At 35.0% G+C, this 15,602-nt stretch overlaps 1 protein-coding gene and 2 long non-coding RNA genes across 3 annotated transcripts in view; 2 read left to right on the top strand and 1 right to left on the bottom strand.

The window, feature by feature from the left end:
- Nucleotides 1-15,602, bottom strand: part of LOC145738482 (uncharacterized) — a 288,003-nt gene that overhangs the window by 1,229 nt on the left and 271,172 nt on the right. The gene's annotated exons all lie outside the window — the stretch shown is intronic.
- On the top strand, nt 462-6,395 carry LOC145738379 (uncharacterized). Its single transcript, XM_081993200.1, has 3 exons — nt 462-702; nt 4,226-4,507; nt 5,048-6,395. The coding sequence occupies exons 1-3, from the start codon at nt 462-464 to the stop codon at nt 5,455-5,457; spliced, it is 933 nt and encodes a 310-aa protein (XP_081849326.1). The 3' UTR covers nt 5,458-6,395.
- On the top strand, nt 6,917-7,507 carry LOC145738314 (uncharacterized). Its single transcript, XR_014180704.1, has 3 exons — nt 6,917-7,088; nt 7,142-7,332; nt 7,386-7,507. It is a non-coding gene; the product is annotated as an uncharacterized LOC145738314 (long non-coding RNA).

The following is a 15,602-nucleotide window of genomic DNA, read 5'->3' as shown; positions in this document are numbered from 1 at the left end:
TACCATACGAACCATAAATTGCGACTCTAATCCACAAGTCCATGATATCTACTTACAAGGCGTTGGAATGTTCATGTTACAACCTAGATGCAAATGCTATACTACATCGACATTATTAACATCCACTTCCAATCAGATCGGAAATTACTCCAATTATATATCGACTATCGACATCACCAAAGACAATTGCTGCATAATGGAACAAGACTACCTAGCAACAGAAGAAATGGAGCCGATTAGACTCTCAAACTTGAACTTGAATGAGATACGTCATGCTCAGAGTAAAATTCAACAATTTGACGATGAGCTAACTGAAAGGATTAACCAAACCCCTGTATGTCGTTAAATCCAAATGGTACAACGTTCTCTTTGGAATAATAGCTGCAGTTGCAATATATCTTTTCATTTTGCTGGTGTTGCTGCCGAAATATCGATGGCCATTAATCTCTTGGTTAACGCGGATGTGTCGTGGTTCCAACTGTAACCCCTTAGTGTGCATTAACAGCCATAACCATAACAACATTAGTGATAGCAGTCTAGGATCTGATTCATACATCAATCCGAAACAGAAAAGTATCCAAAAACGACCGCCGATTCCAACCCCGAGGGAATCGTTGATGATGACGTCTCCCGAAGACCATAAATACGAAGTGCCTATCGAATTAGATAAATTAAGTGAAAGTCTAGACTCAAGTGTAAAAAGTGAGCGAAGGAATCTCAGAGGAAAAGCGTTTAAACTCTAATTATCGCAAAAAGTTTATTTATAATCTTATAATAGTAAGGTCAATCTTCATAAAAAAAAGAAAAAAAAACTTTTATTACTTTTATATTACTTGTTGAAAAATGTAATATAGATTACCATTTATATACATTACCTTTTACCATTACCAATTTTATCATTTTTATTATTGTATACTCTTTTTTTTACCTTTTACTTACCTCTTCCATTTTATTTTTTATTTTACCTCTATTTAATGGAACTTATACACAATAATTTTATATACATATTCTTAGGTATATTTTATACCATTTCTATAATTTTTGCTTTATATTCTTTCTTACCATATAGGTATTTAAATTGATAGAATTTTGCGTGTTTAGCTAATAAAAAGATGATTAGCAAAACACTTAGAGGGGGAGATGTTAGGACCGTCACGTAGGCCTTCATTTATCATTAATTGATTTCAACACTGTTCCTAATAGTTTTAGAATAGTACGATAGACCCTATTAAAATGTAACCTTTTCCCAAATATTCTAATATTCTTTATTACTAGTTGTCTCATCAATCTGTCATATTAATTAAGTTATTTTTCGGTCGATTAGGTTTGGTCGCCCTTTCAATTACTTTTATCACTTAAAGGCCACTAAGAAATCTAATATCGTCCACATAGGATTCCCTTTCGCCAAGAGCACATTACCCATTTTCCCAGATCTCAAGGGGTATAAAAATCGACTTCATCGCCAGCTCTACGCATTCTAGTCCTTTGACAAGTTCTGTACGGTCGGTCCCCCGACACTTGTAATTCATATTTTTAATAAAAGTCATTTAGTGTTTGTGCAAGTTTTTTATTTCCAAGAGAATCCCAACAAGACCTTACTGAGTGGCACAAAAAGAAAGAGAGATAATAGATAATCAAATAAGAGAAATGGACCAATACGACATAATAAGGCAAAGTAACTCGCCCTGAGCAAGTCCCGTTGTATTAGTGAAGAAAAAATCAGGGAAAACTCGTTTTTGTGTAGACTATCGGAGACTGAATAGTGTAACCGTAAAAAAATTCGTGCTCAGGATCAAATATTGAGGATATTTTAACTTATTTAGGAAACGCCCAACATTGCTCATCTTTAGACATGTATTCAGGTTATTGGCAAGTCAAAGTAAAAGAGATTGGCATATTTTCAGCCAAACAAAGGATGTGAATTAAGGGTAGATGCATGTAAAGATGGAATCGGAGCAATATTATTGCAGGAAAATCATGAAAATGCGTTACACCCAATAGCGCACGCAAGCAGAAGTGTTCCCTAATAACACATAACGTTTTTTAAACGTTCGTTTAAAGTACGAATAACATCGGAACGTCCTAGACTAAATATGGACATTTCAAAAACGTCCACAATTGATTGTAACCAGTACCGTCGTAAATCCGACGTTTCAATAACGTCCGTTTCTGGACTATTAAATGTGTAAAGCGCCACCTACGAATCTTGTTTTACAACTGATTATCGATGTTGCCAAATTTGTTTGCTAACATATTTTTACCTGCTTTCTAAGTTTGCTTTTTAATTTCGTTTTTTTTATTCTATTGCGTGAAGAAATAATAATGCAATTTAGTAAAGTTAATAATGATGATTATTGTTGAGATTATTGTGTTAACATAAAACAATAATGAAAACTGCAATGCTTTTCATTTTCATGTCAATTTCAGTAAAAATAGTTAACTAACATTCAAACATGCTCTTTTATGCACTGTTCTAATGTAGTACTTCTTGGTGGGTAATTTGAGCCTTGTTTAAGTCAATTTCTTCATAAAAGTTATGCTTTCTCACCCACATGAAAAAGTAGTGTAAGTATTCAGCATATACCAGATACAGATGAGAGAAAGATAGGCCTAATTTCTTACTTGAACTACACGTAAAAAACGCCAGACGTGAAAAATGTGTAGTAATGATGCATCAGCAGGGTTAAATACATAGGTTAAGTATGAAATTGGCATTGTAATCTTACCTGGACCAGCAGGCTCTATGTCCTTCAAAAAATATACATTTACTTGATTTTAGTGAATAATTTTCAACTATTATTGAAATATCGTATAAAAAGTACAAATATATCTATTTTAGCTGCATGGGCATTTTCTTGACATAACAAAACAAAAACAAAAGCACAGTGACAAATTCGAATTTTAGTTGACATAAGAACAGATGGAAGATGGCTTAATCAGCTGAATTTGTTTCCTCAAAGTGATAGTATAATAGTAGTACACTTTCTATCTGAGACCATATTTATGGAAAATGGTAAGCTCAAATAATCAAAATAAATATTATTTTTGATCTTTTAAATGGCAACACCTCTTTATTAATGTATAATTTGGTTTCTAGAACCAAACAATTCTAAGTATTGTTCCATGCAACATACCACAATTGTCCTGCAAATATTTATATTTTGAAACCAATAATTTTCCTAGAAGTCAGATTAACATCCACAAAAAATTAAAAAGTTAATAAACCGTCTTGGTTATTGTCAAACAGTGGATAGAGTTCACTTTAAACAGCTGATTTACATTTTTTTCGATTTGTTTAAGTAAAAGTTGTGTAACCTATAGTTTTAAAGAGTTTTTTTTACATTTACTTGAAAACAATTGAATATCAGTATGTTGTATGAAATATGTTAAAAATTGTTTGTGGAATCTTCTTCTAAAAATGAGGTTCCAAGTGTTTTTGCAAAAAGTAAAAGCCATTTTATAAAACAAAATTTATTTTTAGTATTAGTATTAGTAATAATATTAGTATTAACTGTAAAAATGGAAGGTGATTATAAATGAGAAATTTATGGAGGTTATTACATGACATATAGACTGACAAGTGCCAGTACATGAATAGTAAATATTAAATAAAAAGTTGTAGCTTGAAGCTGCACTCCTTTTTCTTTAAGCCAGAACCCAAAACAAAAACAAAAAAGTTAATAAAATTATGTGAAAACTCTCTCAATGCCGGGTTTACCAAATTGCAGGTCCGAAAAAGGCAAAAAGATTTAATTTTAGGTATTAGCCATAAAACATTTTGGTTTTCAAGTGAATTCAGTTATTACTAATATTAAAATTAAATTCTTTTTTTTACAAACTCCTTGGGTCATAAGCATTGATTCTATTCTTAGTACTACCTAATATTAATTCTATTAGGTACTAAAATTAAATTTTATTTGATAAACTAGGCTTAAGTCCCTTCCATTTCATCAAATTTATGCAGTACCTACTTTACAAAGACACTGTATAATACATATTATATTCGGCCTCGTCTCGTAAATAAGTAAGATATGTAGTACCCCCGCTTATGCGATATCGATCACAAATTTCAATGCAAACCTAGTCTACCCATCCCCACTGCCGACTACCCCGCGCTGCCGTCAACCCTCAGTCTTCGTTTTTGTGTGGTATCGGTCACATCACCGCGATCGATATATTTCCGTTTGTTTTTTTTTTTTCGTTAGTTGTGTTGTGGATTAAGCAGAAATGCCGCGATCCATTGCTAGGAAAAGAAGAAGGAGCGCTTCTTCTTCCGAAGAAGATGTAGTCAGGGTGTTGAAGCGCTTGGAGCAGCGTTTGGGAAAATTAGAAAAGACGCATCGCCATGTTTCTTCTCGATACCGTCGTCGCAGAAGTCGAACGTGTTCGTCTTCCGATTCAGAATCAGGTGACCTGCGCCGTCCTTGTGTGCGCAGGGTCCAAAGGTTGTCATCAAGCTCGGCCGCCTCGTCACCTGATCGTTCGCCCGTAAGGGTGGGTGTACAAGGTTAGTACATTTTATTGATTTTTTAAGGAGCAACTGCTTTATTTTTGGTCGCCACTTCTGATGGCTGTCTCTGTTTTTGATGACAGATTTCCTTTCTATTTTTGACAATAGAGTAGGATTCTCATGGCCGTAATCTGTATTTGACAGCAGGTTTTTTCTTCCATAAAGTGCTACGTCTGTTTTTGATGACAGAATACCCTTTCTATTTTTGACAATAGAGCAGGGCACTAATGGCCATATCTGGTTTTGACAGCCGTTTTTTTCCTTAAAATGCTACATCTGTTTTTGATGACAGATTTCCTTCTCTATTTTTGATAATAGAGTAAGGTGCTGTTGGCCTTATCTGTTTTGACCTCAGATTTTCCATATATTGACATATCTGTTTTTTGACAACAGATCTTTTTTTTCTCATAGACTACTTGCTATGCGTTAGTGAATCGTATTTAGCAGGAAAATGTGTGTACTTGTCTTTATTGGCAATTTAATATTTAACCTGATTTGCAAGGTTCATTCTAGATGGATATTTTTTCTTCTGTTTAGATTTGCCTATGGAGAATTTGGGAGCCATTCCTCGTTCGAATTCCATTGAGCCGGCCTCTCAAGAGGCTCTAAACCCGGAAATTTTATCGCTGTTGGGGGATGACGTTACCTTGGAGCATAGTAGTGGTCCTCCTATTCATTCAGATGTGGCAGCTCGCTGGGTCCATGTCATCCACAACGGCTTGGATGCCGAAAAGAGACGCGGTTTGCTTTTGAAATACCCGTCTCCGGAAAATGGCATTGCCTTTAGAGCACCCAAGTTAAACATGGTGGTTAAACAAGCTATCCTAGAATCCGGGATTAAGAGGGACGATCGTCTGATTCAAAAGCAGATGCAGCTCGGAGCTGGTTTGACAGCTATTGGTTCAGTAATATCTGATTTACTGAAACAGGAGGGGGGGGGGCAATGAAATGTATGATTTTGAGTAATAATAGCCAAGTAGGTACCCAGGTAGTAATACCAATAACGTTTAAATGACGTCTTTTATGACGTCATTAATGTACTAGTACATTGCAACTAATGCAAAATAATGAAAAATCACGTATAAAAGACGTCATATAAGTACCGATAAAATTTCAAGTCGTTTAGTTACTTAATGCGACGGATATTTACGTCATGAGAGACGTATAACAACGTACCCAGTAATTTGTTTAAATACGTCACCAAATATCGTAAATTATCGTTAAGCGACGTCATTTCCAAACGTCAGTTGGAAACGTGTTTTAACGTATTAAATTAACGTTTCATAACGGCTCGATCCCGCCGAAAGCCAACGGTCGATTTCCTAATGTGAATCGACCAGGCCGAATGAATCTCAGTGTTGCCAGCTTATTTAAAGCATTATCATCAAACGTGTGGTTTGGCACGTTTTGTTGGTAAAGTACGTCTTATTTTCCATTTTATTCGTAACATTACTTTTAAACATTACTAATTGTTCTACTGCTTGATATTTTACGAAGATATACTGCATAATAAAAAGGCGCCTATCTAGATGAATTTATATTTCCAAATCTTCTTTTGAGTACTTATGAGTCACTTAAATCACGTAAGTCACACTCACTCAAGTGTAAGGCTTTCAGTCTACTAATATACTTTTAAAATTTGAATTAGCTTCTGAAAATGAAAAATAAACAATAAATAAATCACAAAAGTTTCTGAAAGAAGTTCCAAGCCTTTACCACCAATCTGGCAATACCGCGCTGCTGCTTTCGTCACACGTACGTCACACCGGTTACCGCCGTCAAGTCAGTGAAACTAAAATCGTCTGCGACTGCGTCGTCTTTGTTTTCGTCTGTTCGATATTTATGACCGTTTGATTGTTTTGAGCTCGGTTTACAGTGTTTCAGTTGTGCAAATTTTAATCAATCGTATTGATTCGTTTCGTGAAATTAAAATGACCGGTTTAGCTGCTTACTGTTTAGTAGAATTTAAACCAACTAAATTTGACAATGGTGGCTTGGCGGTGGTGACGAGTCATTTTGGCCGCCACATAAAAACCGAGACGCTTATTTTAGGCCGTTGAGGGAGAAACTGAACCCTGAAGAAGATTCTTTGAAGTTGTTCCCAGTGGAAAGGTTGTTTTACGAAACGGGTAAGTAAACTATAAAATTTCTAGATCGTATGCATGGAAGCCATTTTGATTCTTTAGTCTTTGACTTGAAGTTTATATTGTAACTGTTTAATTAGCATGTACCACAGTAAAAAACTATGTAGAATTAGCTTGCCCAATCTAGATTAAGATAAAATTATCGTTAACAAGAGGATTGTAAGTTGTGAAATAAACAACTACACTACATTTCTAGCTAACTCCATACTTAAAAAAAAAAAAACCTTTAAATTGGCAGATGATTCAATTAAGTTAATGATGATATGCACCGTAAATACACCATTTCACCGAATTCTAACTAGCATTTCTTTCAGCTTCAGAGCAGCCCTTAATATTAGTGAACTTTGTAGAACCTGACGTAGAAACTGCATTTTCTAAAACCCCCACTATTGAAGACAATACCCGCGACACAAATATTAATTTGAGACCACTAGGTAATACTTTTTAATAAATTATTTTTACTTTTTGTTTTTAATTTATTTTTTAGATGAACAAATTTGAAAACAAATTTTGTTTGTGAAACAGCAAAATATCGAAATTTTGCAGCTTTTAAAAGCGAAAAACACTGTTATAAATGCACTACCGGATTTGCCAGTCAGTCTACCTCTTCAATCTGAGGCTGACTTAGAAGTCTTTGAATTGGCTTTGTCAGAAGACCCTGACAAAGCTAACCAATTGGTATATACGTTAGTCTAGTGAAATATTATTGTTATATATTAAGTTGTTTATAGGTTTTATACTTGTCTGGACAAGGTGGAGGCACAGTGTACATGACCAACCACATTTTAAGAGAACTAGTGTCTGACCAGCTTGCTTCACTGTACAGTTTTTACGGGAAGCGAGAGAAGAAAACTTTTGCAACCCTTCAATTAAAAAAAAATTGTAGTTGGTAAGTAAATATATTTTGTTTAATTTTTACAAATGCGTTTGCTATTAATATTCATATATCGTACTTGTTACCTACGTTACTATTTTCAACTTGCTCGTAAAATGTTCACCTTGATTTTCATTTATTACATGCAGGGTGTTACAAATTCGATGCATTAGCATTGCTATCTCAAAAACTATAGTTGATAGAGCTTTAGTTAAATGGAGGCAAAGTTGCGTATTTTATTGCTAATAACTTCAAAATTGTTTTATTACATACTCAGATTTTACCACTTTATTATTGATTATTTTGAAAAATCATTGGCACCTTCTGCAAGCGCTTTTTTATGCTCTTCAAGGAATTAGTTTTAATTTTCAGCTCCGACGTTTCGCTTTTTAGATACCATAATCAACTTCAATTTTTTTATTTTGCTTTTTGGTAGCTACAGACCTTCCAAAACTAACGATGTGCTACACTTGTAAAAAATGGTATAACTTAGGTAGGTACTTACCTTAGATACTAAGTTTTTTAAAAAAAATTAAGGATACGGAATTCATATGTTGTCATAATGGGTAGATAATTTAGTTTAATATGATTTGATAATTAGGTTGATATATTTTTTTAAATGAATGAAAAGTATCATAGAAAACTCTCTCTTTTTTGAAGGAGCAATGAACCTAATTATTAAATTATATCAAACTGAATTATCTACTCATTATGACAACATATCCATTCCAAATACATATTTAAAAAAAACTTGAAGGACCTACCCAAGTCATACACTACGTATAAGTTTTCGACAAGTGTGGTATATCATTAGTCTCGGGAGGTCTGTAGCTAGTAAAAAACGAAACTATGCAGCTAAATACTAAAATTATTTTCTTGAATAGCGTAAGAAAGAAGCGGAAAAAAGAAGAAAAGCCACCAGAAGGTTCCATTCATTTTCCAAAATAATCAAGTGGTAAAAAAGAAAAAAAGAAATTTGACATTTGCTGTTTTTCTCGGATATCTCCGGATGTATTAGAATTTTTTTTTTTGTGTAACACTCTGTACAGGGACTTTCAGATTTTAGTGTCCAAGTAAATAGACCAATCTTAATTATTAAAATATGTATACAATATAAATTTTATTTATTTTGCAATATAATTTCAGCTGCTGTTGTATTGAAATGTAATACATCAGAGGGCGAAGTCGAAAATTTAATCAAAACTTGGTTAAAACATGACCCCCAACGTTTAAAGAAGCAAGAAAAAAAAAATTTAATTTAAGTACTTTCTAAGTGTTATAAGCATTAATAAGATGGGTAAAGTTCAAAAAAAATGTGTATCTAAAAGGCAAATGTATAGGAGAGCATTAAAAGAATATAATGAAACAATTGTTAGAGTAAATAATGTAAAACAAGAAATCCTAGACGATGGTAATGTGCAGTCAATGTCAAGTGGTGAAATTCTTGAATCTCAGTCACTTGATCCAGCTAAGCTCAATCAAATGTACTTAATTCCAAATGAAGAAAATGCTGAGTCAATGGCTCCAACTCGTTCAGAAGGTGTTTCTCAAACATACTCAAAAGTGCCTGATGATTTATTACGTTTAAACTTACGGAAATGGAAAGACCTTAGTCTTGTGAGGTACCATATAATCAATTAGATAGTCTTTTATTATTGCTAAATCAATATCATCGTAGTTTACCGAGAGATGCACGTACATTACTGGGTACACCCTCAAGCACAAGTTTCAAGCAGCTCGAAAATGGTAAATTCCATTACTTTGGATTGGCTACGAATTTAAAGCAAATTATATCGCAAAATAGAAATTTTAAATTTCAGAAGTTTGAAATATCTTTTAACATTGATGGTATACCATTATTCCGAAGTTCAAACACTCAGTTCTGGCCTATTCTTGGTCTTTTAAAAAACAGTTGTTTAATATCAAGTCCATTTTTAATTGGAATTTTTTCTGGAACAAGTAAACCTTCACCACTTCATCTTTTTCTGAATGATTTTGTAGAAGGGTTGTCCAATTTGTGTAATATGGGGTTGGTTTATGAGGAAAAAACTTATGATGTTTCAATTCACAGCATTGTATGTGATGCCCCTGCTAGGGCATTTATTAAATGCACTAAGGTTCATAGTGGATATTCAGCATGTGATAGATGTTATGAAAGCGGTAACTATGTAAAAGGTCGAGTTGTGTTTCCCAATTTAAATAGTCTTAAAAGAAGCAACGACAATTTTAGGTTGCGAAATGATGAAGATCATCACACGGGTCAGTCTCCTTTACTTAATTTAAATTTGGACTTAGTTTTAAAATTTCCAATCGATTATGTTAACGTTGATAATAATGGACTGTATTTATTTCTTTGATTTACACTTTATTTCAACTGAAATATACGGAGCAAAGGGGAGGCTCGTGTCCACCTTATAAGACTTGTAGATGCTCTGTCGGTCCGCGGTGTTGCCACTTCTCTCGCACCTCAACATTCCGCCCGCCTTGGAAGTACTCCGGTACTTTCGAAACTATTTAACTAACAACTAATATATAAATTTACGCTTTAAGTCCAATGCTACAAGAAACTTGAACAACTTGCTTATAACTAACTTAATCTAATATTATGTACTACTGTTTCCTTAAAACTTACATTATTGTCATTTAAATAAACCTAACAGTAGCGAAAAAACAAGCCAACAGGCCTTTTACATATCCTTAATATCTTAATTATGATCGGTCTTCTGAGTCCAATCATCATTTGGCAAAACACAAAGCTTGTTTACACCTCTCGTTACGTTGTTATTTCTTACGCGCACTTTCACAACACGTACCACACCGTCCGCTCCAGGCATTAGTTCGGTTACTCGTCCTAGCGGCCAGTTGCAGGGTGGTGCATGATCCTCTTTCAAAATCACTAGCGATCCAATTTGGAGCAAATCTGAAAACTTCTGTTTCCACTTGACTCTGGTCTGTAGTTCACATAAATATTCTTTATGCCACCTAGACCAATAGTGTTGACCCATTACTTGGAGATTCTGCCAGTGTTTTAAACGGTTTTCTGGCACTTGAGTTAAATCTCTTTCTGGAAGAGCTGTTAAGGATTTGCCAATCAGGAAATGCGCAGGAGTTAAAGCTGAACAATCTTCAGGGTCAGACGTCATCGGACATAATGGACGCGAATTTAATATACCCTCGATTTGTGTCAAAATGGTCGCAAGTTCCTCGAACGTTAAAGTCTTATTACCAATTACACGTTTAATATGCGATTTTGAACTTTTAATACCGGCTTCCCAAATGCCTCCGAAGCTAGGCGATTTTGCTGGGATGAAATGCCATTGAATTAGTTCGTTTGAGAGTTGATTGGCAATAATTTCAGACTTTTGTTTTAAAAATTCATAAACAGCTTTAATTTCATTATTCGCGCCTACATAGTTGGTCCCGTTATCGGAATAAATATTTACTGGTCTACCTCGGCGACTAATAAATCGTCTAAATGCAGCCATGAAAGCCTCAGTGGTTAGTTCAGTGACGAGCTCTATATGAACTGCCTTGACGGACATACAGACAAATAAGCACATATAAGCCTTTGTAATCTTTGCTCCCCGAGTTTTTCTATCCTTGATATAGAAAGGACCTCCGTAATCAGTACCAACATTTGCAAACGGTGGTGAACTGTTTACTCGACAGGCAGGTAAATCCCCCATCAAATACTCTAACGGTTTTGGGTTCGCCTTAAAGCACACCACGCAATTGCGAACAATATTTTTGCAAACACCTCGTCCCGATATCGGCCAAAAACGCTCTCTGATTGAGCAAAGAAGCGTCTGGACACCGCAATGTAATAGTCGTTCATGTTCTTGCGTTATTATTAATTTAGTTAACCGATGTTTACTAGGGAGAATTATCGGGTGTTTTTTGTCAAACGATTGACTCGCGTTCCTTAATCTTCCTCCTACCCGAATTAAGCCATCATCAATGAATGGATATAAGGTTAACAATTTACTTTTTTTATTAATGGGTTTATTTCGAGAAAGAAGGTCGTATTCGAGTGAAAAACATTGTTTTTGAACGGCAATAATTAAACATTTTAAAGCTTTGTCAATTTCTAAAGGTAAAAGTGCTCCTAATTGTCTCTGATTTTCTTTAATATTTTTAGTAAACCTTAAAACGTACGCAAGGATTCTTACAATTTTCGGTAGAGACGAAAATCTATTTGTTAACTCTGTTATAACATCGTTTTCTTTTGTTAATAACGTGCAAGTCAGGGAATTGCACTGTTCTGGTATAATTTCTGGCAAAACTTCCGTTGGTAAATTCCATTCAGAAAAATTGAGCTTGAGCCATTTGGGTCCAAACCACCACAACTTACTCTGACTTAAATCTGTTGCTAAAGCACCTCTTGACAATAAGTCAGCGGGATTGTCGCCTGAATTCACATGTCCCCAGTCATTGGCGTTGGACAACGTTTGTATCTCACTTACCCTGTTTGCTACGAAAGTTTTCCATCTGGTTGGGGTACCTCTGATCCACGCTAGTACAATTGTTGAATCCGTCCAAAGGTACTGCTTACTGGGCTTTATTTCCAACGACTCGGCTACCTTTTTTACTAAATTACTCAACAGAACAGCTCCGCATAACTCTAGCCGTGGTATATTTATTTGTTTCAACGGAGCTACCCTAGACTTTCCACATAATAAATTTGCAACCCACTCCATCGAGGGCAACTGGCAACGAAGATACACGCAAGCTCCATAAGCTTTGTTTGACGCGTCGCAAAATCCATGTATCTCAAAAGCAACATACCCATTTATCATGGCATGTCTTGGGATCCTAATGCTACCAATATTGTCCAGATCTCGATGAAACTCACTCCAGGACTCCAGTACTTGCTGTGGTATTTGCTCATCCCAACCTACCTTGTGTTTCCATAAATCTTGAATGACTATCTTTGCCCTGATTATCAGAGGACCTAAAAGCCCTAAAGGATCAAATATCTGACAAATTATTGATAATATTGCTCTTTTACTAAGACACTCAACATTTAACATATTAGGAACATTGATTTTATAACAGATTAAATCATTGTTGGAATCCCAGTATATTCCAAGAGTTTTATTTTGTTCTCCTTGGCCAATGTGTATCATGCTGACATCTAAACTTTCATCCAGCTCAAACCTTTTCAAGATGTCATCATCATTACATAACCATTTCCGTAGCGAAAACCCGGCTGATCTGAGAACTGAAGTTACGCTTTTTTGGAGTTCTAATATTTCTTCTTGACTGTTCGATCCTGTAAGCAGATCATCCATATAAAAATCCCTTTTTATTATTTTACTAGTATATGGATGCTCGCTTTCTACTTCTTCAGCCAAGTAAAATAAACATTTTACTGCTAGATAAGGCGATGAAGCATTGCCGTAAGTCACGGTATTCAGAGCATAAATCTTAAGTTCATCGGTTTCTGAAAAACGCCAAAATATCCTTTGATATTTTCGCTCATCTGTATCCACCAGTATTTGCCGATACATTTTTGAAATGTCGGCTGTCATGACATATAAATGAGTTCGAAATCTAGTCAATATAGAAAAAATATCTTGTTGTAAGGTCGGCCCTACATACTGGACATCATTGAGGGATAATCCTGTGTCAGTTTTGCAAGAAGAATCGAAGACTACCCTGCACTTAGTAATTAGACTAGTCGTTTTCAAGACCGCATGATGTGGTAGGAAAAAACCTTCACTACTTTCTTCATCACATTCTGACATATGTTTAAGTTCGCAATATTCTCTCATAAAATCGTTATACTCTACTCTAAGTTCTGAGTTTTTAATTAATTTTCGTTCAAGCAGCTCAAATCTTCGCTTGGCAATTTCTTGGGAACTCCCTAACATTTTTAGATTGGGCTTAAACGGTATTTTAACAACAAACCTTCCTGACTCATCTCTTTTGACAGTCTTTGTAAAATAATCTTCACAAATTTTCTCACTCTCAGATAATATTTTAGTCTTACTTAATTCTTCCAATTCCCAAAACTTAACAATAATATTATCTGTTAGTGCGTCTGAATTTATCACCAAATTGCAATAATTAACTTGTGAAATTTGTGAACTGCCAGACATTCCTACTTCTCCTGCAATCACCCAACCAAATAATGTATTTTTTAATACAGGCAAATGTTTTCCTAATGTCTCGTAGCCAGGAATTAAAATTCTCCAAACAATATCAGAACCCAACAGTAAATCTATGTCACTTACCTCGTTAAATGTAGGATCTGCCAATTTCATCCAAGTTGGAATTTTAATTATCTGTTTATTAAAACTGACAGTTGGTAATTTGCATATTATATTAGGTAAAACAAGACATTTTATTTTTTGCTGAAAATCACCATTACACGATTGAATAGTTAAACTTGCTAATTTATTTACATTTGTAACTGTTTGACCAATGCCTTTTACTATATGCTCAATTGGAGTCGATATTAATCCTAAACTGTCGCATAACCTTTCAGATAAAAAATTTGATTGTGAACCCCCGTCCAGTAAAGCGCGTGCCTTTATTATTTTACCATTATCTCCCATTAGTAAAACCATCGCAGTCGATAACAAAACTTGGGACGGTCCGCCCAATCGCGCAACGTCGCATTGCGATTCGATTATATTTCGATCGGCCCCGGTCCCAACGCGTGCAATGGCGGCGGTCGAATTCTCGGGTGATTCTATAACGTTTTCTTGAGCGCCAGCGGTTGGCACATTTGGTTGATTGTTAGGAATTTCTCGGTCAAAATGTAAAACTGTGTTGTGTGCCTTATGACATTTGAAACATTTTCTCATTTTGCATTTCCAAAATGGATGTGTGTCTCTAAGGCAAATAGAGCACAATTTTAATCTCTTTACTTCGGAAATGCGCCCAGCTACCGACAAACCCAAAAATTTACTGCAATTAAATACACTATGTTCTTCATGACAGAAGTAACATTTCATTTTTTCAATAGCCGAAAACCCGTAGCCTCGAGTTTTCTTGCTAACTTGACTTTCACCTGAGGGTTTATTAAGTTTGCAGCTTTCCAACTTTTCCAGAATATCGCATTTTTGTTTTAAAAATGTATTTATATCATTCATCGTTGGTAAGTCGCCTGTAATTTTAAAACTTTCCCAATCGCGTCTAGTAACTGCATCAAATTTATTACACATAATGTATATAATTAAACGATCCCAAGATTCAGTTTCTTCTCCTAATGCTTTAAGAGCCCGCAAATGTTTTGTGTATGTGTCAAATAAATTTCTTAACTCAACGTGTGACTCTTTAACAATCTTAGGATGTTCAAAAATATCTCGAATGTGACTGTGAATAATCATATTTTTGTTTTCAAAACGATCTGACAAACTTTGCCAGGCAACAGCATAATTATCAGAGGATACTTGCAACGACTTAATACTTTGAGCAGCCTCCTTCACTAAAGAAGCTCTAAGGTAATAAAACTTCTGTATATTTGTGAGTGTTTCATTATCATGAACCAGTGCTGTAAAAATGTCCTTAAACTCTAACCAATGATTGTAATCACCATCAAAGGTTGGTATTGATATTGGAGGTAATTTTACCATAGAGCGAACCTGATCGTTAGACGTTGAACCAACCACTGATTCAGCATGAACCGCACTCAACCGATCCACTGCAATTAAACTCTCAAAGCGAACCTTTAAAATAGCCTTAACCTCGCCAATCAACTCAAAATATATATTTTCAAACAAAGTTCTTTCATTTTCGCCTGCGTCGGAATCATCTAGCAACTCTATATCTGACTGTAGTGTTTCAAACTCTTCGAAAAGAGGTTCTGTTTTTTCCAACCTAACTTGTAACTGATTGTATACACTATCAGGAACATTAATTTTTCCTATAACATTTTCCTGTAAATAAGTTCTCAAACGAGTTAGCTTGGATTTTACAGCACCCCTTTTGGCTTTCAATTCCGTAATGTTAGCCATTTATGACACAGTCGAAGGTATATTTTACAAAATAATAAATAAACTCTACTTGCCGTCTGACCCGTGGCGCAAATTTCTTGAAATTGCGTTTTCCTTCAAGTGGCGTCAAG

This window comes from Ips typographus, linkage group LG15, assembly GCF_016097725.1.
Source record: "Ips typographus isolate SLU linkage group LG15, UJ_Ityp_2.0, whole genome shotgun sequence".
Taxonomy (NCBI): Eukaryota; Metazoa; Arthropoda; class Insecta; order Coleoptera; family Curculionidae; genus Ips; species Ips typographus.
Note: the sequence above shows the minus strand (reverse complement) of the source record. Positions and strands in the feature narration are given on the sequence as shown.

Excerpts from the sequence above, each read along its gene's own strand:
- LOC145738379 (XM_081993200.1), top strand. The coding sequence starts at position 462 with ATGTGTCGTGGTTCCAACTGTAACCCCTTAGTGTGCATTAACAGCCAT. Across the intron at positions 703-4,225 it reads TCTAGACTCAAGTGTAAAAA|AAATGCCGCGATCCATTGCT; the intron begins GTGAGCGAAGGA and ends TGGATTAAGCAG. Across the intron at positions 4,508-5,047 it reads CGTAAGGGTGGGTGTACAAG|ATTTGCCTATGGAGAATTTG; the intron begins GTTAGTACATTT and ends TCTTCTGTTTAG.